General features: G+C 42.0%; 1 protein-coding gene across 4 annotated transcripts in view; it reads left to right on the forward strand.

Annotated features, from left to right (window-relative positions):
* The first annotated feature begins 998 nt into the window (after positions 1-998).
* The window catches only part of TRIM55 (tripartite motif containing 55), a 35,281-nt gene continuing 9,491 nt past the window's right edge, over positions 999-26,788 (forward strand). Inside the window, exons 1-11 of one of the 4 annotated variants that reach the window (XM_088166814.1) lie at positions 999-1,187; positions 1,583-1,755; positions 9,627-9,792; positions 11,578-11,673; positions 15,477-15,710; positions 16,415-16,437; positions 16,534-16,658; positions 17,473-17,696; positions 19,551-19,835; positions 22,108-22,198; positions 22,460-22,587. In XM_088166814.1, the coding sequence (XP_088022940.1) occupies positions 999-1,187; positions 1,583-1,755; positions 9,627-9,792; positions 11,578-11,673; positions 15,477-15,710; positions 16,415-16,437; positions 16,534-16,658; positions 17,473-17,696; positions 19,551-19,835; positions 22,108-22,198; positions 22,460-22,587 (1,734 nt within the window). Of the gene's footprint in view, positions 1,188-1,582; positions 1,756-9,626; positions 9,793-11,577; positions 11,674-15,476; positions 15,711-16,414; positions 16,438-16,533; positions 16,659-17,472; positions 17,697-19,550; positions 19,836-22,107; positions 22,199-22,459; positions 22,588-26,788 lie in introns of those variants that run through there. The other 3 variants (XM_014872997.2, XM_014872998.2, XM_088166999.1) reach the window with 3 other exon arrangements.

Here is a 26,788-nt window from a genome sequence, read left to right on the forward strand (position 1 = left end):
AGATGGCTTTCCCTTAAGACCAGGCATCACATGTCACAAATTATCTGGGAAATTGTCATTTTAAAAATAACTCTGGAACAAGTGCCAAGCTGAAAGGGATATCAGTGTCTAATAAACAGATATAAACACAGCAGTGCCCAAAACTAAAATATATTTGAATTAAACTATTGGAGAGAGAGCATATACAATTAGTACCTATTCTCTAGCAGCACAAATGAAAGCCTTTCATACTGTATTTCTTCTGGTTTTCTCCTCAGGAAATTCAAATAATGTTTTTCATGCATATTTAACCTGCCCATGGAGTTAATGGCACAAATAATCATGTTGGGTTTTTATGTTACAGCTTCTAAGACCAAAATCTTACTGGCACAAACTTAAGCCCAGTTATAGGCAGGCAATTTTGTTTATCTGGTTTCCAAGGTGGTGAGGTGTTTACACCCTGAAGTGTTCAAGCTCCAGAGCAGCCATCGCTCCTATTGTCTTCTCCAGTAACCACATGCGCTTCACACCTTGGAAAGGTAGAATCCTGCCAAAATACCTGGGCAAAATGACATCCTGCCTCTCGTGGCCACGGCTGCTGGCTCACAACAGAACGTCTATTAGGCGGCACAGGCTGGGGCAAGCCCTTCAGTCTCCATTGACCCGCAAAGATACGGAAAGGGAGCAGATGGCCTTTGCTTATCACTCCCACAGCTCCCCAAGGGGTGAAGGCTGCCATGTGTGAGCGAGGAGAGCCAGGGCCCCTCGGCTCCCCCCTGTCCCCCGGCAGCCGTCACCTGTCCCAGCCTGTCCTGCTCTCACGCGCATATATGGGCACGGCAGGACGGAGCTCGTGACGCAGCGCTGCTAAAAACAGCCCCGGCTCTGCTCGGCTCCTCGTTCAAACAATGACCTCGGGCCCGAGCAGCCCAGAGAGCCTCTGATCACAGCACAGCCTTGGACTTACCTCAAGGGAAATTAACCCCAAAACCTCTCCGCAAGGCCGTGGCCCTGAGCGTATGCCCCAGCAAAAGCTAGGGATGAGCACCTCCCTGAGCTACAAGACCTTCTCCAAAGAGCAGCAAACTATGGATAACCTGGAGAAACAGCTGATCTGCCCCATCTGTTTGGAGATGTTCACCAAGCCAGTGGTCATCCTGCCCTGCCAGCACAACCTCTGTCGGAAGTGTGCCAGTGACATCTTCCAGGTAGGTTTCTTCCCACAGAGAGCTCTGCTTTTCCCGAGCAGGATGGGCTGGAATGAATGGAAAGAGGATTTTTTGCATGTTTTGGTAGATCAATTTTATCGGTTGGTGAGACAGGGTAGGGGGAGTGATTTAAGGCCAAAGCTGATGTATCTGGGGGCCGGGGCTGAGCTCACAACAGGTGAAAGTGCCACCTGTTGGCTGTGGTGACACGGCCAAGCGTGAGCTGAAGGACTGGCCCCTCGCCCAGCAGCCACCAGGTGCTGTCCTGGGGTGACATGTCGGAATTACCCTCTCATTGGGCATAGTGACAAATGGTTTCCTACCATTTGGTGTTTTTGGAAGAAGCTTTCATGGTTTTTCATGGCCCCTCTCCTTGTGCTTCTTGGCAAGAACAGGCCTCCAACCCCTACCTGCCGACCAGGGGAGGCACAACTGTGGCGTCGGGCGGCCGCTTTCGCTGTCCCTCCTGCAGGCACGAGGTGGTCCTGGACCGGCACGGCGTCTATGGGCTGCAGAGGAACCTGCTGGTGGAGAACATCATCGACATCTACAAGCAGGAGTCCACAAGGTAACGAGGGACACACATGAGGTTGATTTAGTGGTTTTGTCTCTTGGAAAAGCAGAAAGGGATTGTGCTGCCGTGCCTGACTGTCTGCTGCACCATAAAGTCAGTTCTCACTGAGGACAGAAAACTATCCAAATCGATGCCGAGCTTCTGTGTTTCCACTTACAGCAGAGGATTGGGCCAGATTTATTCACATGAGCACCACTTACCTTTGCAAGCAAGGCCCTTGAGGTCAGCACAGCTACTCACATGATCAAGGGAAAAGTTGGTTAATCTTGGTTAACATCATTTATTGCAAAAACAGTTCAGACAATTCTTTTTTCTCTTTAAGCTGTGTGTTCTCATGCTAAAGAAGGGAAAGGATTTTAAATCTTATTAGAAAATCCTGAGGTACAGACAGTGCAAACAATAAGAAAACTGAATTTCACACAGAAGGTACCCTACCTCATAATGCCAAATGAAATTCTGTTAAAAATATCTCCATTCCTGTCAGTTTGGGATGTGAAGCTATGAAATCAAGTCTTATTTAGGAGTCCATAAAAGAGAAGGAAGAGTCGTAAACAATATGTATCAGAGCTGTGTGTCTGTGTACTAGAATCAAGACCTCAGGGCAGAGGAATGGGTTCATTCTAAAAAGTAAGATTGCTCCTGAATGGTAATTTCTTGCATTTGATGTGTAATGGATCCGGAAACAGAAAAATGTTTTCTCATCTTCATTTCCTTGGGATGGGTTGGATTCATGGTACCTCTGTGGAGAATTTAGTAGGGAAGAAGGTGAAAGAGATAATCTTTTCCCTCTACTTTGCTCTTATGAGACCCCTGGAGTACTGCATCCAGCTGTGGAGTCCTTAGCAAAAGAAAGACATGGACCTGTGGAGTGAGTCCAGAGGAGGGGCGCAAAGATGCTCAGAGATCTGGAGAGGGACTCTTGACAAGGGCATGAAGTGATAGGACAAGGCTTTAAACTGAAAGAGTGTAGATTTAGATTAGAAATAGAAAGAAATTCTACTCTATGAGGGTGGTGAGGCACTGGCACAGATAGCCCAGAGAGGCTGTGGATGCTCCATCCCTAATAGTGTTCAAGGCCAGGAGGGATGGAGCTTCATACAACCTGGGCTAGTGAAAGGTGTCCCTGCCCAGGGTAGAGGGATTGGAATTACATGGTCTCTCAGGTCCTTTCCAACCCAAACCATTCTATAATTCTGTGATTCTGTGATGGAGTTAACCTGGCCCCAGGCCACTAAGAAAGGAGCTCTCGCCCAGGGAAGCTGGTTTTTGTCACCAGTATGGATCCTTAGAGTTGGTTCTGTATGGCAAGGTGTTTGGTTCACCTGGAAGGTGTAATCCTGGCCATGCTCCCTGGCAGTCTTCTGACCCCACCACAAAAGGAGCTGGGTTTCCCAAGGGCAGAGAGATGGCATCACTGGTGCAGGTGGACACAACCAACAGAACCCAGAACCCAGTCCTTGGGATCCCTGAGGATGCTTCCTCCATCAGAGGAGGACAGTCACCAGCAGAGAGAAAGCTTTGGAGCCTGACAGTGCCTTTGGCTATTCTCAGCTGTTTGAATCTCTCTGAGGACTGTCACAGCTGGGCATAGGTTGGAGCTCCAAAGCACTCGAGAGCACGAAGTTGGCTTAAAATTGTCCTTTCTCCTGCCCTTTGCGCTCCATGCCAAGTAAAGGTCAGCTACCCCTGTGTGTGTCACTGATACTCAAATATTATTTTAGCCAGGAAAATCTCAGAGGAAATGAATCAACAAAGCTGCAATGGTGGACTTTGGTTTTGACCAAATAAGCTGGACATGTGTGGCCTCATGTCTTCCTTGGTTTTGCTTTTTTTTCAGCTCACAGCTGTGTTTAACTAAAAAAAAAGTAAGAATAGATTTAGTAGACTTTTTTAATTCCATGAAAGTAAAACACATGATTAATAAAACGGGAGAAAAAAAAGAACATAGATTTGCTTATATATTTGTCAAAAAAAATTATTTAATCTGTTAAGATACTTATTTAACCTTCATGTACGTCCTTAGAATGAAAGTTATTGCCAGGGTTACATAGTAGCAGCAATGCATAGCAGCATTATCTAAACTATTCCACCCTTTGTGGGCCTCAGCTGCTTATCTCCCTCTGCCTAACATTCCTTGGGCTTCCCTGAGAGTGTGAGCAGATCTTTCATGGCTTTTCCCCCTGTGCTGTCCCACTGAAAGCAAAAAGTCAAGGGAAGTCAAGTCTTCCCCACGTCTTCCTTTTGTCTCTTCCATCCTGACAACTGGGGTCTGGCAGAGATACGTAGGAAGAAGGGTGAGATGTGATCTTTGCCTCCTTGTTCTTCCCAAGACAATCCTTCAAACTGGCAGCACGTGTGATTTCCAGACAGGAACCTCTTCCCATCGAGTTCTCCTGTGGGTATAATTCACTATAACTGGCACTGTATGTGCCAGAATGAGGCCAGCTCCCATCTGCATTTCACGTGAACTTAGAGTAAAGGGACAGTAAAGGGAGAAAGCTTTGAGTCCTGCTTAAGCAAAAATAGCTTATTTCAAAAGGTTTGGTTGCTTGGGGTTTTTTTGTAATTGGATTTTCTATTTGAATTAAGGAATTGAGGTTTTTTTAATAAAAACTGGGGCAGGAGCTGGACTGAGGTTGGGAGAGTCCACTGAGCCCTCATATGCAGCCCCTCCTATTACTAAGTATCACATCATATGGTCTTTTATCCTATTGCTCATCAAATTCCAGCTGATGGCAGCATAGCCTGTTGCCCAATTTAGAATGTGTTGGTAACACAAGGGAAGAATTCTTCAAGCAGGAGGTGGCTTGTAAAAAGCTTTAAAAGACAGAAAAGGACTGAAAACAGTGGAAATTGAGTTGGCTAAAAATTAAACCAGTCTTTGAAAATCTGTAGGGCACTGATCACCTAAACTATCTGAGGAACATCAGGTCCCCCGCTATCACCAGGAAAGAGTAGCAATGGGAGGCTGTGACTTTTTGTGAAATCTGACAGGTTCTAATGATCTCAGCTGGCTATTCCAGATCAAAAGGTGCTTTGGGCTTTGTTACCAGCTGAATCCTGATCAGGGAGAGTCAAACACTTTCTGCCTTGCACTTACCAGGGAGAGCCTGAGGAACAGGCTGTCCCTGCAGCAGGGATGGAGCAGAGTGTGCAGCAGGGACCAGGCTGTGCTGAGAGCAGCCTTCGTGGGCTCTGTGATGGTGCTGATGTCCTGCAGGGCCCCATAGCCAGCACCACCAGAAATCTCTGTCCCTGACAGCTCCATGGGCTTAGCCCAAACTCCCAAGGCAGGATGTGTCTCTCTAGGCCAGGCTGCAGGGGCATGTGGGGATATCACACAGGCTGGGCCAGGGAAATGTGCTCCCTGGTCACAGGTCATCAAGAGAGGAGGAGCTCCACAAGCTGTGCCGTGAAAAAGATGAGGAGTGAGATCATCTGAATCTTCTCCAACTCCCCACAAGATAAAGCCCCAAGCTCACCTGCACCAAAAGCTTTATTGGGCTGGGTATTTATGATAGTAGTGTAACAGAGCTGCAGGAATTCTTATGTCCACATGAACTTCTATAGCCTTCTCATTTTTCAAGCCCCATTTCTACCCTGGGTATTGGTGGGCTTTTCATTGCTTTTGAGAGAGTCCATCATTGTGGCTGATTTTCAAGGACCACCTTCCTGCAAGGTCAAAAATAGTCGATCCCCATATACAGGAACTCAAGCAATGGTGACAAAATACCTGTTGATTAAGAAGGAGCTCCTGATAAAGATAAAACATAAAAAAAGAAGCAAAAAGAAGGCAGGTGACTCAGCAAGATTTTGAGGCACTCCCCAAGCACATGCAGATTAAGTTAGAAAAGCCAAAGTCCACCTGGAGCTTTTTATGATGAGGGACAGGGAGGCTGATGAGAGCTTCTACAGCTGCATCTACAGCAGAAGGACGATTAGGGAAAGCATGAGCTCACTACTAAGCAGAGCCTCATGTAACACAGGACATAGAAAAGGCCAGTGTATTCAGTGCCACCTTCCCCTCAGACTTTACTATTAAGTTGAGTTTTATGGAATCATAGTACCCTGAGACCAGTGGGAAAGTCTAGAACAATGAAGACTCACCTTTGGTGGAAGGGGATCAGATTAGAAAATATAAAAAAAGAAAACTGGACACCCTGATGGGAGGCATCTGTAAGTGGTGGGGGAGCTGACATATTATTGCAAGGTAATGCTCAATAATCTTTGAAAGGCTGTGGTAATTGGAACAGTTTCCTGTGCACTGGACTGGAAGAAAGCAAATGTTCCTCCAATCCTCAAGGAATGCAAGGAGAAGAATCAAGGGAACTACAGGCTAGTCATGCACACTGGTCCCTAGAAAGTATCTCGTGCAAACCCTCCTGGAAACCACTTCCAAATATATACATGACATGAAGGTGATTAGAAATAGCCAGCATGAATTTACGAAGAGTAAATCAGCATGACCAATCTGATAGCCTTTTATAGTGAGATGACTAACCCAGGGCACGAGAGGAGAACAGTATATACTTTGTCTAGACTTTAGACACTGTCTCCTGTGACATTTTTATTGAAAACCTGTGGAAATAAGGCCTAGAGTGGACAGTGGAAAGTGAACTGGACCAAAAACTGGCTGTACTAGCAGACTGAAAGGGTTGTGGTGAGCAGCATGAAGCCAGGTGGGGGCCAGTCATTAGCACTGTATGCCCAAGATCGATACTGTGGCAAATGCAATTTCATATCTTCACTAATGGCCTGACTCTGCCTCACAGAGTCATGCAGATCCTCTCCATCCCCTGACCAGGTGCAGACACTAGGTGATGTGATGCCACAGGAAGGGCTACAGCTGTCTTAGGATCCTCAGTAAAAACACTATCAAAATTAGATTCAGGATTTCAGTAGAGGTCTTTTTGGCTTTGAAAAAATCCTACAGAAAGCATGCTTTCTAACAGCAGTTTTCCTAAGGTCTTACTATGTTCTTAATCAAAGTGTGCTTCTTTATCTGCCCAGCAACTTTTCACTGCCTCACCAAATCACAGTCACAGAATGGCTGAGGTTGGAAGGAACCTCTGGAGTTCTGGTCCACCTGCTCAAGCCAGACCACCTGGATCCAGTTGCCCAGGACCATGTGCAGATGGCTTATGAGTGCCTTCAAGGATGGAAACTCCACAACCATCCTGGGCAACCTGTGCCAGTGCTCAGTCACTCTCAGAGTAAAAAAGTGTTTCCTGATCTTTAGAGTTTCAGTGTGTGCCCATTGCCTCTGCTCCTGGCATTGAAAAGTGCCTGACTCCATCCTCATTACATCCTCCATTAGGTATTTAGATAACTGAAGGTATTGATAAGATTAAAGTAATTGTTAAGATTCCCCTTATCCTTCTTTGATCTAGGTTAAAAGTTCTGGCTTTCTCAAGCCTTTCCTCACAGGAGAGCTGCTGTAGACTTAATCATATTCAGGGTGCTTTTTTGGACTCCTTTCAGTGTGTCAATGTCTTCATGTACTGGGAAGTCCAGAAAAGAACCCAGTCAGTTCTTCAGGTGTGGTCCAAACACAATTTCAATGGGATAAGACTCTGGCAGTCAAACACAGGCTTAGAATCTCAAAGAGAAGAGTCCAAGAATGAGACCATGAAGTTATCAAGACATTTCAGCAACCTGACATTTCTCTGGTCACCAGCACAGCTGTAGTGAATCTTCTCTGTTACTAAAGCCGTGTGCAGTCATAATCTTTAATCTCTTGTTCCATAAACAGTCTCCATTTTAAACTTAAAGGTTGTGTTTTGGCCTTTGCTACCACAACATAGATCTGGAGGATCCCGTCTGAAGTCAGGTGTGCTAATAATCTTACCTTTTGCACTGTCTGGGGAGGAGACTGTAAATCTGTTTATTTCTAGTCTTCTGACACTGTCTTCAGGGCCCCACTAGTTCAGGGAGTTCTGCCAGCTTGCTTCCAGCTCTTGGCGGCTCCTTTGAAGGTTGGCTGCTTCTGGCTGAACTTGCTTGACACCGTCACCTTTTCCCTCTATGTGAGGTGTCTTTCATGCAAGTGGCACCGTTCCAGTGTCCAATAAAATTCTAGTAGTTTCTGGCTCTGATCTTGTAAATATCTGTAGGAAGAGCTGCTATCTCAGGCTTAATTAATCACTTTGAAATTCATTGTATTGCACTTACACATGGGCCGTCCCACTGGTGCACTATGACATGAATATATTAGGGGCTGTTTGCAGTAATCTCCAAACAATGTAAAGCATTTTTTATGGAGGAGACACACCTCTTTTGATTAGCATTGAAACAATGATGGATTTGACAAAGTGCCTTATGTTAACGAATGCTGGAAATATGACCCAAAATAACACAGGCTTTCTTCACAAGTGTTCGTCTTCTTTTATTCTGGTGTATCATGTTATATGGCACATTACAGATTTTCTGTATGAACCTTTTAAATCCCAGGGCACTCTTGAATTAAAAAAACAACATGAATGTGTAAGACATTTTGTTTCTTGCCAGATATTTTTTTAAAATGCATCTAACTGATCATATTCCATTCCCTTCAGAAGAGAAAATCTGTACTTTGTCATTAAAAAAAAAAATGCCATATCCACTCTACCAAACTGTATGGAAAAACTCTACTATAATATAAAATAATGGGTTTTTTTCCAGTATTTTAAGCTTTAATAGAATGGCTGGTTGCCTCCTTGATACAGAGCTATGTAGAAAAGTTTTAAGAAAAGTTCCCATGTAATTCCATTAAACTCCACAGTTTCTAATGATGAAAAAAATATTTTTATGAATTGATTGTTCCACTTGCTACAGGTAAGTCATAATTCTCTTTCCAAACAGTAGCAGAAGGGGATAATGGTTTATGCTGAAAATATTTAATACTGCCACAGTAGCTTTGAAGGCTTGAACCCCAGACACAGTCTTTCCATCAGTCTCCTGGCCCCTCTCTTCTGTACCACATCCTTACACACTCATGTTTGCCACAGATGTGCTCAGAGTGCTAAAGCTGAAGTGTGGACTCAGGAAAGTGCCACCCTGCCCACACACACCACACCAAAGCTGTCACTTGCACTGGGAATGTTGGTCAAGTGGCTCATTTAAAAGAAGCTACAACTAAATTATCCTAAGATAGCAGGTTGTGCAGACTCGTGTGTATACAGCTAAATTGTTTTGGTGAAGACAAGATCAGACTGAGCTATAATTTGACACTGTGAAGTTAGACATGTGCCACCTGACTGAAATTAATTTGTGTGACACCTTGCTTTGGTTGCTGGCCTAATGTAAAGGCTGTAAGGACCCAGTGTTGTTTGATATTGGCAGTACTGACCAGGGCCTCACAAAGCTCAGCAGCAGAGATTTAGAGTTACAGGCCTAAAGGTTTATCAGTATCTACAACTCTTGCTTAAAATCAGTCTCCTCCATAACAGCTTTGCTGCATTAAGCGAAGTGTACAACAATTGGCATGATGAACCAGAAAGAAATTACATATGTTGCATATTTCAGACAGATGTTAGATAACACGCTAATTAAAATACATGAGTAGTCTGAGTCCAGGCTTAGTGAGGTTATTTAAATTTTTAAATATGAGCAAGCGTTCTGTCACTCCCAGTCACATTCCTCATTCATATGGGAATCCCCATATGAAGTCATGTTATGTTGTCATCACATCATATTGTGTCATGACATTAAGCTGTACCATTGTCTCTTTAGTCATCCCATGTGGCAGGTTTAAATCTACACTACTTACTCAGTCAACCTTGGATGCTGCTACACAAATGTACCATATTTCATGCTAACACTCTAAGTGTTGTTATCAGAAACTCATGAGCACCATCTTTGTTTTAAACAAATGATTTCTTTTGCAGACCTGAAAGGAAGTGTGACCAGCCAATGTGTGAAGAGCACGAAGATGAGAGAATTAATATTTATTGCTTGAACTGTGAAATGCCCACCTGCTCCCTGTGTAAAATCTTTGGTGCCCACAAAGACTGTCAGGTTGCTCCTCTCACAAATGTTTACCAGCAACAGAAGGTAAATATCTTTTTGTTTCTCAAAGTCCTTGAAGAAACTGACAGGACCATCAACAGGAAAGTATTCCCATGAGCTTCCTGCAAGTTTCCAAATGGGTCTGGGGTTGCCTTTGCCACTCTTGTGTGTGGCAAAGAGCGGCAAAAGCAACCCCAACTGAAAGGAAGACTGTCTTATAAATCTGTAGAAATTGTTTAGAAACACAGGAAAATAAATTTATGAGAGATCACACAAAAAGATATTACAATTTGTCCCAATTCTGATGTGGAACTGAGGATCTCTCTTTTTACTTCCTAATCCCTTTTTTGCACTGCTTTTAGATCAGACAAACAAGTGGTATTTCCAATACTAAGAACTGGAAAGACAACAGGCCATTTCAAATCAAATAGTTATCTATCAGACACTTTTACATTTAGGCATGCCATTTTTAAGAAAAGTTAAGTGAAAAACCTCCTCCTGCAATGAATGAAGGAATATTCAATAGCTGGCAGCACAAGATGTACCTAACATCTTCTGCCCTTGCTGTCACCAGTAAAAGACTTGTTTATTTTTAATACAGTGTTAATTTAAAACCTGACTCACTGGGTTATCCTCCTGAGATAAACAGCTCATTTTTCTGGAGGGCCCCAGTGGGGCAAGCAATCAGACAGGCCAAGTTTGCAATCCCAGCCTCCAACTTCATCACACAGATGCGTGTGTGTGTGCAAACTACAAATGAGGAGTTGCTTTAGGAAAGGAGTTAAAAACATCCTTTTCAATCAAAAGAGGTGGGAGAAGAAGGAGGTGGGAAGAAGAAGGAGAAGAAGGAGAAGTTTCTTGGACTGAATCCATGCCCCCAATCGCTTATTTTGCATGGAGATTTGCAAGATGTCTTCCTTTCCAGAGTGCCCATGGAAAGGGGCTGTCATGCCCAAGATGAGAGGTTTAACCTGGAGGCTACAGGATGCTCCAGGATCCAGGAGCAGGATGCATGCTTCAAAGGAGCCTTTACAGAGCTATGAAGGCTTCAAAGGATCCTGTACAGAGCTGTGGAGAACATGAATACAGTTGTCTCTGTTACTACAGCAGCATGCCAAGGGCCCCTTGCACTCCCCAGCACCCTCCCCAAGCTCCCTAGGACTGGCTTCTTTGTCTCTCTTAGGGATATCTCACAATCATCTCCATCCCCACATTCAAGTTATTTTCTTCCTCCACTCATTTCCCTCATGCTGGTGGCTCAGCCTCTACCTTCTCCTCCTTTCCTCCTGTCCCCTCTCACCACAACCCCAACCCCACCTCCTGCATGCCAGGGACTCTGTAACACCTTGGTCTCTCCAGGTCCATGGGCCACCTCTTCTCTATTCCAAGGCCAAGAGCCACAGTCCTCAGGGAAATACCACAGTGGTGTGGCTAGACCCAGACACTGAAAAAACAACCCCTCAAGGGTCTTTTCTTTCAACAAACTCTAAGGAAATATTTATGGCCTGTTGAAACAGCACTTCAGACAAAAGCATCTGGAAGAACTTCCTAGAACAAAGCACTTCCCTCTTTCCTAACAGCAGTTACTTCTCCATTAAAAATTCCAAAATGTCGATGTCATCATAGTGTGTTGAGGGAGGAAGCAAATGTCAAAATACCAGGACATATCTTGTGGGCACATAAAGCTCCAATTTTTCTCAGTTCTGGTGAAAATACAAAGTAATATCATAGGTATGGCTCATCTGTCTGCTTCTCCCCACTGTTAGATGTGTCACCCTGAAGTGTGACAACACCTAACACCCTTCTGCTTCCTCTCCCCTTACTGCCTAGTCTGAGCTGAGTGATGGCATTGCAGTCCTGGTGGGGAGCAATGACAGAATGCAAGGGATTGTCACGCAGCTGGAGGAGACCTGCAAGTCGGTTGAGGTAGGTACCACCTCTTTAAATGCAGTTATTTCAGTGTGACATTGCATCTTTTAAACTTTTGGTAATGATTATTCTTTAACAGACCTCACTTTACCTAAATGCATTCCCACATTGTTTCACTAAACCATCCGTCATGGCTTTGTGCATTATCAAGATGTACTGCCTCAACCAAAGGGTACATCCTGCTCAGCACCTCTGACATTTGCTATATGGTAGAGGATATAGAGTAAGGATGATCCATATCAACAAGTCTTGCTCAATACTCCTAGTGGAATAGGCTCTCAGTGAAGTTAAAAGCAGATCCACCAAAATGCCATCAACTCCCAGCTCATTTAACGTCTAAAATCAGATTCCAGAGCTGTAAAAGACCAGTTAATCTGAAGTCTGACAGGTCCAGTGAACAGAGCCTTAGGCTCAGCCACAGGGTAGGCACAGCATGGTTCACAGATATGTCAGTATTTGTTCTGTATGTGGTTGTCTTATGCACAGTAGTACTTTAATATGCTGTCCTTTAAGGAGTCCTGCTTTGTCGCCCATGGGAGAGAAGAGTGTGGGTTCTTTCTGGTGAAGGCCTCACTCTGGAAGATCTGGAATTAGTTTTTGTGTTTATTCAATAGCAGAAGTGGCTTTCACTTCCTCTGAGAGCTTTACATCAGCAAAGCAAATATAAACTTCAACTATTTGACCAATGTGAGCATCACAGAACAATATGCTGAAAGGATTTCATATGAATTGATTTTGTGATCAGAATTTGATGAAGCATCTAGTGAAGGAGTCCCATCCCTCTCAGCCCAATTAGAATTATATTGACCCTTCAGAGCTGGAGCAGAAAGGAGAAATGGTAGGGAAAAAGAAGTTAATCCAAGATGTACAGATTCTAATTAGTAAGAAAAAACAATTGCACAATCTATGTACACAATTCCGAGCAAGAAGGAACAGAAAATGTCTGAATTTGTTTCAAAGAACACAAAACTATTGGCCTAAGTAAAAGAGAGAGCACAATAATGGCAGTCAGAACTTTGTAGCTGGGGAGCATTCACGCCACAAGGATGAAATTGGCTGCTCTCAGGACTCTGCAGACAGAAACAAGCCTTTCAAGTAGGTTAACTGCAGAAATTTGAATTATACAAAAGCAAAAGCTTACACTCATTTAAGTTGAACTAGCTGAACCAGAAACAAATCTTCAAACACCTAGTCTGAAGTATGGATAAAACACTGTGCTAAAAGTACCTTAAAAATACAACAGTTTCTGAAACTAGCTTCCTCAGAGTCATCCACTCAGTTTAAAATCTAACCTTAAAGTCAAAGCCCAAAGAAAATGCAGCCTTTTTACCTTCAGAGGTTTTATCAGGCTTTTCACCTTTAAAATCAAAGATTGCATAAAACAGATCTTTGAGTTTACCTTGGCACTTCCATGTTACATTTCAAGCAAATCACATTTCCTAATATGCGAGAGCTTTGTCTGAATTGATGTGTGTCCTTGAAGACAAGAAACTACAGCTGGAACTCAGAAATGTTTACACATGGAAATAACACAATCCAGGATTGTCTCTTCTTTCTGCTTAACACTTTGAAGAGAATAATATCTGTTTTAGCAGAAAATACATGATCATTTTACTTTTAGCTAGGATAAGTAATAGCCTACAGTTCTACATTTATCCATTGCTCATGTCCAACTTTAAAAACCAGAAGAGAAAAAAAATACTTTTACAGCTTTTCACTGATTGAAAAGCAGACCTAATTCACATATTATACTGAAAATTGAGAAAGGAATATAAAATGCAAAATATCAAAAACTACAATCAATGATTAGGTTCTGTTTAGCTCCGCAAATTAATCTAATAACAAAGGAAAAATTACAGAGTTTTTTTCAAATGCTAAGAGCATAGGCCAGTCAATACAGGTCCTTTGGAACAAGCAGTGAGATTCATGCTTAGTAGCAAGGACTCCTTTCTTTTTGATGTAGCTGTGCTTTAAAACACAAAAAGGCTGAGAACTTTTTAGAATGCAGAGTCATGTATTTGTTAACCTTTTTCATTACACAGAATCTGATTAGAATAATTCCATCAGGCAGAGACTTCATATGGAAACTTTTTATGCAGAAAGAGAATATTTCAGAAATATTTCAGCATTTGCAGTTAGAAACCTGTTTTGCACTCTCACTCTTTAGATTCACAACTCTGTAATATCTGCTTGCAGGACATATCTATTAGTGCTTAAAGACAGGGAAGGATCTCTCAGGGCACCCTGTTATCACTTGTTTGCTCATCTTCCCCTAACGCTTGTCCTGTGTCAAATGACAAAGATAGCACATGCCTGTCTTGAAATTAAGGTTGTTTTACAAGTGATCTGAATGACATTTCATGGGGAGAAAGCTAGGAGAGGAGTGGGAGAAGATTATTTGAGGTCCTAACAGAAGGGCACTCAGAAACCATGACTCACTTGGTTTGAAAACTTCCTTAACCCCATCCTGTAATTTGCACTAATCAGGAATTTCTGGGAAGTCACAAGGACTCCCAGAAGGGCAGGACAAGCTTGCACCCCCTGAAAGGAATGCCTGTTCAGCCTGGCCCTCCTCATTGGGAAGCAGAGGTAGATAATTGGGCCGATGCATCGAGATGTGTATTCAATCCCCTCTCCACCCTCACGTAGATTTTTAGCCAAATGTAGATCTTTGAAAGGCTTTCTCCTTTGAATGACACAAAGCAGACTATGACCACTCATAGAAATGAGCTCTGGATGGAAGTCAAGAAAAAAGTGGGATTCTCTCTGGCCAAGTGCTATGAATAATAAGTCTTATCACTACCAAAAGTTCAGTGGGACTGTTAATAATCCTGTGCTGCCAGAATCTCAGCATTATGCCTTAAGGGACAAAGATGAAGAATTGATTCAGCCTCAGTTCCTAGGAAAGAGATTAAAATAATCACCACCATCCACAACCAGGTCTAACCACAGTAAGGTTATACCCTGGGGCACACAGATGACTCAACTACTCCTATCTGGTAGACTTCAGACATTATATATAATCTGTCCCCCATTTCCTCCCCATAAATCCTCCTTTACAAGTGTAGTTTGTTCTTTTTAGAGAGCGCTCAATGCAGTAGTCATCAAACCCATCCTCTTAACTCAGTGAAAAATGCTGTTGTCTGGTTGGAGGGACAATAGAAGTGTCTCAAGAAACAATGTGAAAATCAGTGCTTGAACATAGGGTTGGAATCTGATTCCTCCTTCCTCTTTTTGTGCTTCTGTCACACCATTTTCTTTGCAGTACTTCTACCTCATTCCGTGCACAGTAAATGGAATATAATGGACACCCCTTGTCCAAACAGAGTCTAAGAGGGCGTATGTGAAAATCAAGCCCAGCTAGGGTTGTTCCAGGTACTCTGGTAGAAAAAGAAAATTCTCCAGGGCTATTTGAGATGCTGGCTCCTTTTAAAACCATTCTGTTCACGCAAATGGACCCAGCTGCTAATACGGTGGGAGCTTTTACTTTTTCTGTGGACTTTGATGTATCACTACAGACATCATAAATACCTTTTTACTTTTTTTAGCAGACTCACAAGTTATACAATAACCTGTTTGGGGGCTTTCAGTGGCTTGAAACTCAGAGTTTGAGAAGAGTTTTTAAACTTTTGTTCCAGCAGCTTGGACTTTGAAAATTATAAAAGTCTCTGGGGTCATTCAGAATCCTTTGCACTGTTCAGAAAGAGGAATTTCTTTGATGAAAATGCTTCCAAGTAACTGTAAAAATAGAAAGCCTTTTAAGAACATAACATGTTTAACATAAACCAAATGATTCACAGGAATGCTGCAGACGACAGAAAGAGCAGTTGTGTGAAAAATTTGATTATCTCTATTCTGTACTGGAAGAAAGAAAAAATGAGATGACACAAATAATCACTAGAACCCAAGAGGAGAAACTGGAACACGTCCGCTCCCTGATAAAGAAGTATGCGGATCACTTGGAAGCTGTGTCAAAACTGGTTGAATCAGGAATCCAGTTCATGGAAGAACCAGAAATGGCCGTGTTTTTGCAGGTATAAAGTCTATAAATAGAGAGAGAAAAAGAATGATGGGTTTATTGATATATTATTTAAGCATTTCTCAATTGTAGGCCCATTCAGAGTTTAACTGCAAGTGAACATTTATACAAACTCATTTTTAAACACCTGAATCAGCTCAGAAAAATAACTACTCTTCTTGTGAATAGTATCCAAATCAAGAACACGAGTATTTGCTATTTGCACCAAAATATACTATCCTATGTATTAATTTCTGGTCCCCTTGTAAGATATAAGAATTTAAACATTTTCCAGGTAATCTTTATTTTCCCACCAGTACCATGGTGGGACAATATGTTTATGTGTACATGAACTTCTGAGAATTACAAGTTTCACTTGTAAATTCACAAAATTATTAACTGTTCAGTAATTTATGTGCTAAGTTACATTTTGGTACCTTTACTTTTTTTTTTCTCTTCTGTTTTCTCACTGAAAATTTAAGAGAGATTAATAGGGAACCATTTTAATTAAAACATCTTTGAAGAACTACAAGTTTTACTCAGCTGTATACTAATTACCATCCATAGTCCATCTCATTCCTAGATGTCATGGCTGTCAGTTATGAAATCCCTATTAGTGCTTTTAGAAACTGCCAGTGTAAGAATTATTCCTCAATGCATAAAATCTCTGAAAAAATTGAATCATTTGAGATGTCAGTTACTTCTTTTTTGTTTCCACAGAATGCCAAAACATTGCTACAAAAGTAAGTATTTAAACTTGAAAATTCTTGGCTTTTATAAACATCCCAATTTTTAAATTTTTCTTCAAATCCAATGCCAATAACCAATCTCTATTTTAGAATTACTGAAGCTTCTAAAGGATTTCAAATGGAAAAAATAGAGGATGGGTATGAAAATATGAACCAATTCACAGTGAACCTCAGTAGAGAAGAAAAAATAATACGAGAAATTGATTTTGACAGAGGTATGTAATTTGATTAATTTCACCAAAATTTTGTTCTTATATAGCAGCTGTGTGTGATTCACATGATGACACCAAGTAGGAAACCTCGAATCAGGTATTTCTCTCTATGCCAAAATGTAACCAGAGCATTATGTATCAACTATAATCAAATCTAGGTTTATTTCTCTGAAGTGCTAGGATGGCCCTGCACATTTTTTAGGATAACTAGCGTGATTTTACTAAAGAAAATCCAGTGCTAGAGGCCTCCCTCTGGAAACAGCCTGAGCCATAACTGCAGACCACAGGATATGTCAGATGGCACAAAAGCAATGGTTTGACCAGGTTTGACAGTCTGGTTTAGGTATGTTGGTGTCTCAAACCTCCAGTCCTGCATTGCAAAGCACTGACCTGGTAAAGAATTATGAGGACAGCTTCAATGGCATTAAAACAAACATATACCTAGAACTGGCAGAAAGACTTTTCTCATGACAGATCCCAGGTAGCCTCTTCCCCAAACGTGCAGTGCTGTGCTGCACATCCCTCATGAGGATAACTGCATTGATGGGAATTTATATTCTCCTTCCTATGGGAAGGGCCAGCTAAGATTTTAACCATGTGTGTTCAGTGTCTTTCCTGCCCCAAGGCTCCTGCTGGCAGCTCCATGGTGGTGCCCAGTCCAGGCTGGTGGGAGCAGGCTCCTCACCAACACCCTCTCTGCCAGGCAGAAGATTGTCAGAGACTTTGCTGTGCAATTGCAAATGGCTTTTTAATTACCTAAAGACTGAAGCCATCTTCACATGGTGCTCAACCTATCCTTTTACATGTGTCCAATCAGAGGAAGAGGAAGAAGAAGAAGAGGAGGAGACAGAGGATGGCGAAGGCCTGGGGGAAGTCCACACAGAGTCATCAGGAGAGGAGGAAGAGGAGGAAGAGGTAGAAGAGGAAGGGGCAGAGAGAGCACCACAGCCACCTCAGCAGGATCCTGAAGCACAGAGTGCAGGGGGAGAGCCCCTGGCTGAGCCCACTCCAGCGCCAGTGCTGGCTGCCTCAGCTGGTCAGGTAAATGTCTCTGCTGCCCCACTGCCCTGCCAGCTATGCTGAGTGCACCTGGCAGAGCTGGAAAATGCTCCCCTGTGTCCTCTGGGCACCATAAGGGAGGAGCAGGGCTAAGGGAGTCGATGCACTGGAGGGAAAAAATTATTTATTGCCCTTGTACACATATATAGAACTTTACTTCCACTTGTGTGTCTATCACTTGATAAGCAGAAAATTATCTGGTAGATAAATTAAGATATATATGGGATACATAAGTTATAAATAAAAAGGACTCCACTGGGGAGTTTAGTGCATTACAACGAATGTTCTGCTTGCTGTGATTTAACTCAGACTAACTGTTAAAAATGAGATGATTGTTAAAATATCTATACTAAGAGAATTTGGCATTCCCTCTGGATTTAGGAAGCTTTCCACCACCAGTTTTCAGATTATCCTTCTAATCTGTTTTCTGTGAATGGTGCTTGCTGCCTTCTGCTCTGATCATCCTTGGGATATGTTTAGGTAGATGCAGGAATATCATACACCAAACAGGAGAGGAAACTGCCTCTTACAACCTAACAGCAAACAGATTCAAGGTGTGACTATTTTAGGCCAACACTTTTCTTAGGGAATTTGGTTAGAATGAGACCATAATTGCTGTATTCTAAAAAACATATATTTAAAAATATACTTCATGTGCTACTGTAGTTTGCCTTACATACCATTAACTTAGCAAATTCTCCTCTTAGACAATTTACTCAGTGAAGTTGCTAAGGAGCTAAAGGCTGCTGTGAATGTATTTGAGGAGCCCTATGTAAAAACAAGAAAGCACACAAAGGATCTTTGATTGTAGCAAGCTCTCCACATAAAACAAGTAAAAACAAATGCTATATATTAATTCTTTCTTTGACCTAAAAACAAGTGTGAGTTTTCACCAGTCATGTGAAGATGGTCTTAAAGCAGGCTTTACTGATTTAATTAAAACTGGAAGATTTGTACTGACTTAACTAAACTTGCGTTCCTTAACTGATACAAGGTTTTATGCAACCAAGAACTAGACATAAGTAATTCTGCCCACCAATATGAATTCTCTAATTTCTAAGGCTAAAGTGAGAAAGGTACAGCATGCTACTCTAGAAATTGTAAAATGCCATTAGGAGATATCTAGGCGTGGAGTCAGACATGGTATATGGGTGTTGTGGTGTGGGGGATACCTGTATTTGGGGCTTTGCCTTCTGGTGTAAAAAGGCAAAGCAGAAATGCAGTGGTGGTAGCACACTGTGTGTGCAGAAACCCCAAGAGCTTGATGCAGGTAGAGAGGTGCAGTTCATCTGGCTGCTCCTCTTCCTTGCAAAGCAACAGTGCTTGACTTACAGCATTGATGGCAAGGCTCATGGGCAAATGCTTCTCTCCAGTATTCCCTTTCTTCTGACTGCTCAGATCAACAAACTCATTGGCAAAAATGTTATTCTTAACCTAAAACCCAACAAGCGATTTTTTGACCTGTTATTCATGGCTGGTATGGGTTCATGAGGCTCTTACGCAGAATTTATTAAGTTTTTAGAGCTGAATTGAGGGTTTATCTGAATTAAGGAACCCCTTGCTCACTCCTTTCTCAGTTAGCACGCCCTTCCCAGTTAGTTTTACCCTCCTGTTCTATTTTAGGGTTCATTTATTTTCTTTCTCTTGTCTGTGTTATTCAAATGATAGTTGCTTTTACTTTGCATTTTGATTGCAATTCTTTCAGATCATATTAGTAGGACAAATCTATGCCTTGCAGTGATATCTAACAAACACAACATGCAGAACAATGTGACTACAGCAGGAAGGTAACGTGGTGCACTCTGCTTGTTCTTCTCTTTATCTGTCCTGATTAAGGATGTTGTTGTGACACCAAGTGGTTCTCAACAGACTCCTGAGTCTGACACTCAAGTGCCGGCCACAGCAGAAACCACCGACCCCTTGTTTTACCCTAGCTGGTATAAATCACAGTCACGGCAAGCAAGCAGTCCAAGCCCGGTGAGTGGGCTGGGGAAAGTAGGGACTCCTGTTTCTCTGGAAACAAGTGCAAAGAAGGCAGAAGCCCCGACAGAAGCAGCAACAATCGAGGAGAGTGCACCAGGGAGTGGTAAGGAAAGTAATGCCACTGCAGCGACGTCCAAGGTCAGTGCTTCCCAAGTCACCCCAGAGGGCTGTGACATGCAGCAAGGCGGGAACAGCAACTGTTAAGGAAAATGTGGCTTCATTTTCCTCTGCATGCTAAAGAATAAGAACAATTTCAAACATATGAAAACAGCACAAACTGTCGTTGCAGCAAATCCGCTGGATTTATAGATGGTTTCAATATGTGACAGGCTGACTATAGCTTCAAAGCAGCATGCTGGTGGTTGCTTGTGCTTACCTGCCAGTGCACCTTGCTTGTGCCAGCTGTTATCCAAGTTACTCACGCACAGGAGCTGTTGGAGGGGCCAGTGCACATCAGATATTTGCATGTGTTAGTGCCAGAGAAATCCTGTGCATGAGATTACTCTCATCACCTGCTGACAGTCCGTGTATGTGCTGTCCCACCAGGACTGGTTGAGCAGCTATGGCTTGGCTTCGCCTTCTGCAGCTCTGTGGCTGCACCTGGAGTGCTTCCCCATGGGAACATGAAGCTATGCAAACACCCAGAGCCTTCTTGTGTGTTTGATTGCCTCTCAGTAGGGAGTGTGATTTCCTGGGTTCAGATCTGTGGCAGAGAGTTTGCTCCAAGGATTCTTGAGACTTGATTAAACGAGAGCATGAAGAGAAAACATTTCAATTCAGTGTTAGACACTCAGCAGCATGAGGATAACAGATATTGACTTGTTGAGTACAGGAGGTTGTTTTCCTTAAAATGACAATATTAGAGTTGGTACAACCTGAATTTGAATAATCTTCCTTCAGCACATGTATACAAATTCCACATGGGCCAAAGATATAAATAGCAGAGTTGAGGGAGCTGTGCAAGGATTTGCACATCACACCAGGTCCTGCTCCAGTGTCTGGTGACCAACCCATGAGCAGCACACTGTAAATTGAACATCAAAATTTACAGGTTCTAGCTGCATGTTTTAACAAAGCAATTACCTGTATGTGTGCAATGAGAGGAGATTATGAATATGTGTGTGACAGAAAGCAAAAGTGGATATTAAGTATTTCATGCTGATTCCTTTAAGTCTGGAGATGACTATATAGCATACATAAGGAGCTAGGTAGTCAACAATTACAGATTGTATGACAATAGATAAACAATCATGTGCCAGGCAAAAAGTTAGGAGTTCACAGAGATCTGATAAAAGGGGCACTTGTCTTCTAGAAGTTTCAGTCAGTGACACTTGGATTTGATGACTGATTTTGCTGACTTTTTAACAAAAGCAGCATTTGACCACTAGATTTCAGTGTCTGTTTTTCAAGTCAGGGTTTGATTTGAGAATATTTAAGTGGAATTGAAAACAAAATTACTTTAAAATTATCAAATCTACTATGATATTGTCTTCTTAAGTATACTCGAAATGAGCTGGCAAAAAGTCAATTCACAGTAAAATTTATTGGTGCTGCTTCTTCTTATCAGTTACACTGATGAACAGGCAGCCTAACCTCACCATAGAAAAGTAAATGCTGTACTAGATTAATTTCCTGGGAGCTTGCCTAAGTGGTGCATCCCTCAGCCACAACAAGAAGAAAAAGGACAAAACTTGTATTTGATGTGGGCAGCTGTCTGAAAAAGAACAGCAGCCTTGTACCCAGCTTTCTTCATTGAGTACCAGGAGCAAAAACAGGCACATAGGAAAGATGTTGGTTCCTGTTGGCATGTGAGTTTGGGGGTGCTGCATCTCAATATTTTCCCAGATCACAGGTGACACTGACATTTTGGAAGAAGGAGGAGGATGTTGAGAAGAGTAGCTCATGGTTCTGGTGAAGTGGGAGAAAGAAGCAGGGGAAACAGCTGAGGATGAGATTGCCGATGGGCTGGAGACAGAGCAAGAGATGGGAAAGCACAAGAAGCAGAAAAGTGCAGAAGAATAGAAAAAGCAGAGTGAGAGAGCAGACAAGTGAGGGTGATGCCATGAGATGATGCTGTGGTCAGATTTAAGGATCTGAGCTGAGATGTGTCTATGTCACAAAGGAAATGACTGCTGTCGTGGGGCTGTGATCATTTTCAAGTATGTGAACTTCAACTTTGTATTTTTCCTGCATGTGGTTTTACACAACCCACTCTGAAATGCTATATTCCCCTATTTTTTTTTTAAACCCCAGCTAATGTTCTTCACACCACTGTATTTACTCCCCTCCTCTAATTAAAGTATATCACGGAAAAGTGCTGTGGAAACAGAGCTTTTTCACGGAACATAGTGATAATGACTAGTTCATGTGATGACAACACTGGTGAAGCACTCTTCTTATTTTCTCACAGGAGTTAGCATTCTGCATAACACTTTTGGCATTTCTTATCATACTACATCGTCTTTGGAATCTGATTCAATACATGCTTTGTACTTTCATGGGTAGGAAATATTTCATTTTACCATTAACTAACAGTGCAAACAGTGTATCTGGTGATGTTCCTAGATAGCTTTAAAGGATTTTTTCCCTTTCTTCCCATCGAAAAACATCATGCTAGTCCACAATATGAGCTGCCTAAATAATTTCTTCCTCCTCACACATGCCACCCTTCAGCTTACTCCTGCATGGTTAAACATTGCATTTCCCCGGTTCAAAATGAAAAGAGACATTTACTCTTGCAGATATATGGGCTTGTATTTCAGTTGCTGTTCAGATGACTAGCAGGATGGAGAACCTGTTGGTTGACAGATGTGAAGAACACCAAGTTTGTTCAGTCCAGCAAGTAGGGGAGGAAGAGTTGGAGAGTAATGATTGCCATCAGAAGGGTTAAGGTCAGGAAAACAAATCCACTGAATAATCCTGCTGCCAGGATTATCACAGCAAGCAAATCACCTGTGCTCCATTGGGTGGAATGGCTTGAGCTCCACTCTCCAGAAGTCCCCATGGAAAGTAGTGGAAAGGGTCCCAGCTCACACAGCACATCCCACATTCCCTTCAGGTCCCACCACAGGCACTCAAATCTATCTCCCCCACATTCCCAGTGAGCATGGAGTACCAATCACGGCCCCAAAATGCAGCATTTACAGGAATCTCACCCAATTTAGACAAAGGCTTTTTTCCCTTAGGTCACAATAAGAGCTGAAATATCTACTAAGAACTTCACTTCCAAGTGAAGTTGTCCCACATACAAATTGTGTAATCTAAACCTTAACTATTTTGTAACATCTCTTCTGGAGTAACCCCTTTTTTTGGTAGACAATATCCATGACTTAGTTCTTCCAGCTCAAAATTTGTGCCCCTCTTAGCTAAAACATACATGCTTGTTCAATTTTCAGTGTGATATGACTGATGTACAGAGAATTCTGTATTACAATTGGGATATTTTATGTTGTTTACTGAAGACTAAAAACCTCTGACTCAAAACAACTGTAGTTACCTTTGGGTATTTGTTCAAATGACAGACAAATTCAATGTTGATCTATTATTCAACACAAAGATGATTGGTTTTCCCTGCTCACTTTCTACACTGTACTCTCAGAACTGTACCCGATATGGAACATCTATGAAAAATGACAAATTATTATTCATCTTCTACCTTTTACGTGTAGAACTTCCAGCACTATGACTGAAGAATGTCTCTCCATCCAAAAAAATGAAAAGGGAGAGGGAAGAAGCTATCATCTAAACTTTAGTTGCATAAATTAGCCAAAAAGATTCACTGTCTGGTAGTAATTTGAGTTTGAAGAGCTTTGGACAATGCGAATCTCAGTTAAGTTCACGGATCATAGTTTAATCTTCATTTACTTGTGTTTGTTTTTGAAAATTTGTTGTATTATTACTAAAGGACATAGAGGTTGTTTTTACTCCTGGGAAATCAGGCATGTGAAGAGCAGTATGCTTTCTTTCCCCTTTCTTTTATAAATTCGGAATACCTTTTGAAATTAAAAATAGACAAATGCAGAGAGCTCTTTTTTCTACCATTTGAGACCTCTTCTATGTGGTCTCCAGTGGCATCTTTATGATTTATTTATTAATGAAGTACAAAGGAGGTGAAGGAAAAATACATTTTGGTCTCAGTTTCTATTTGCATAAAAATGGTTTTATTCTCCATGCATAGTGAAGTGGCTGGTTAGACAGTTTATGAATCTTTATCTTTCATATGAAAGATCAGGTCTTTGTCCTTTGTCCTTGTTCCTTTGGGTGATAAGCCCCTGAAAGCCAAATAACAAAATTACTTTGAATAACTGTATAATTATTTATTATAATAATAATATAAATCTGTATGGCTGTCATCATAAGAGCAGCATATAATTTATTTTCAGGCTCTTTTAATAGAATGCACCAATAGGGTTTTCCTTGGTTTTCAGCAGCAAAAAGAGAGCAGTTCCCCTATTAATTCCCAACATTTACTTTATTAAAGAGTTGTTTCACTCTAAGAAATTGTGTTGACGTATCTATAAATTTCCTCCAGAGTGTGGGAGGGTGTAGCATCAGGGATAAGGCAACAGGAGTTGCAGCCCACAGGTGTACAGATTGCTTGGTGTAAGAAGGGCCAAAAGAAGATTATTCAGCATGAACAAAATAGATAACTCTGCATTAGACAGCTTCATCCTTCTTCAGGGAGTGCCTAAGTCAGCAGTGTGGTCACCACAGGCTGCTTCTGCCTCTGATGGAGAATGAGAAGCATCTCCAGTAAGAGAGAGTTCAGCAGCAGCAGCAGCTGCTTCTCACTTGGCATCTCTTCCACCTGCCTGCTGAGAGTGAGGTGACATTGCTCCCAAGCCAGCTGCCTCTGTTCCATGTCCAAAGGTGGGGGGATCTGAGGCTTCTGGAGATGACAACCAGCAGCTAATGATTACAACACAGGGAGCAGGAATAAAAAATCAATGAACTGCCTTGCCACCATGGGGAGGGATGTGTGGGTGACAGACATTAGCAAGTTCCAATGCATGGGAGAAACAGACCTTGGAGTCCCACAACTTTCCCTAATCATATTTTGTCAGCAGCATCTCTCATGCAGTGAAACTGTGTAAATTTGTGAGCATTCATGAAAGTCTTGGTTTGTCTCTGGCTGTGGTTACACAGTTTATTTACCTAGGATGAAATAGTGGACTCTGAATTCTCTTGCTCAAATTCCCCATAAGTAAAGGGTCTCTCTGTGGCTCCAATGGACTTCAGCATATGCATTAAGTCTGAATGGAAATGTAAGTTAATCATCCACAAACAGTAGCCTGATCTAATTTCCCTTTGCAGCCAGCAAGTACTGTGCTTTAATTCCATGAGGATATAAAATATAATCAGGACTGAACTGTTTGGGAGGAGAAATACTAATGGAATGGCCTATGCTAATCTTGTTTCATTAGTTTTTAAATTTTCTATTACTTGCTTGCCACCTTATGCCATCTGCCAGAATTACCATAAGAACAGTCCTCTCTGTATTCATGTACTGTAGTTCTCTTTGCCCTGTTTCTGAGTATTTCAATTTCAGCTGGTGATCCTTCCATTTTTTTCCATGAGGCAGCTTTAAATCACATCAAAGAGGTCAGTATTTAGCTAAGTTTTAGCTGATTGGTTGTCATGTCAATATGCAGACAACATGGACAAAATAAGATCATTGAAAACCAAAATAAGGCCAAGAGATTACGCTGTGCTCTTTGCTCACATACCTCCACTTTTCCATCGGGGTATGAAAGGCGTGGTCCCACATTTTAGTACAGCACTGCTCTGGAATGTTTGAACAAGCATGGCAGCAAAACACAAATAATAAATATTCTCTTCACCAAATTCGAAAATCAGTCTTGCTAGTCTGCTCAGGTAAGGAAGACAAGTACCTACTTTAAGCCAGCTGTTCCAAGAGGGATTCTTGCTCAGGTGAAGGCAGCCTTGCAAGGCTGGATCTTACAGGAATAGTGCCAAGAAAGGGTCTCCATTCCCTCTGTCCCACCCAACACAGCTGTCCCACAGTTTCACACAGAGCAAAACAAGAAGTTTGTTAGCATCAGCCACAGGCATGGCCCAGGTAGCTCTCTTCCAAGACACCAGCTGCTGCTCCAAAGACTCTCTGCTCCCTGCAACAAGTGTGTTTAGTGCTAATGAAAGATCCAGGAATGCAGACAGCAAAAATCAACTTGGTATTTTGCAATCTAGGTCTTTATATACCTGTATTTTACCTTTCCTTAGGTAGAAAATTTATGGGTTTATTCCTGTACCATTAAAAAATCTGCAAGGTTTGACTGAATGAAAATGAGTCATCTGTCCTCCATGAAGCTGAGCTTTTTGTAGGAGACCCTTGAATCAGCTGGTATAGAGGTCCAAATCAAACTCTGTTTCAATCTTCTTCCTAAACATCTCTTAAATTTCACCCTGGGAAGGAAAAAAAGCTTTCAGCTGGTACCTGAACTATAGGACAAACACTAGATGCAAAAAACTCAGCAGTCAAGAAATTCTGCCTTTGCTTCTCTGTAGTTTGACTCAGTGGGTTGGGACTCAATGACAGCAGCTGTCTGTGGCCACTCTGGCTGATGTTCAGTTGGTGGCAAATTTTGCCTGTAAATTTCCATTTTGTATCTTGACTTTGTTCTTCAGGTGAATTTTTTTCCCCTCAGTTTGGCAATACATGCAGAGGAAATCAGGAAAGTCTTGAATGCTCCTCTTTTAACACCTCCCGCTCCCTTAATTTTGAGAATTATCTGAGTGATTCAGAGGCAGCAGTGATGAGTCGTGAGGGCAATGCATTAAAACCAGATTTCAGACAACACTTTCTCATAATTAATATGAGTGGCAAATACTTCACCTGAAGTTTTCCCTCAAATAGTCTGCTCTGCTGGTTGTCTGGTGAGTCATAGATACCATCTGATTTATGGATATTTCATTTTTTTCAGTCTATTACTAGTAAAAGGATCTCCACAATGACAGTTTGGACAAAATTATTTTTCCTGTTGAAATTAATATAAAGCCAGGCTCGGCTCACCTAGATATTGTCTTTCTGTGATTAGCTCATTCAAATACTGAATTCTACCTCCATTCAGCCT

The sequence above is a fragment of the Sturnus vulgaris genome, chromosome 1 (genome assembly GCF_052056855.1).
Source record: "Sturnus vulgaris isolate bStuVul1 chromosome 1, bStuVul1.hap1, whole genome shotgun sequence".
NCBI lineage: Eukaryota > Metazoa > Chordata > Aves > Passeriformes > Sturnidae > Sturnus > Sturnus vulgaris.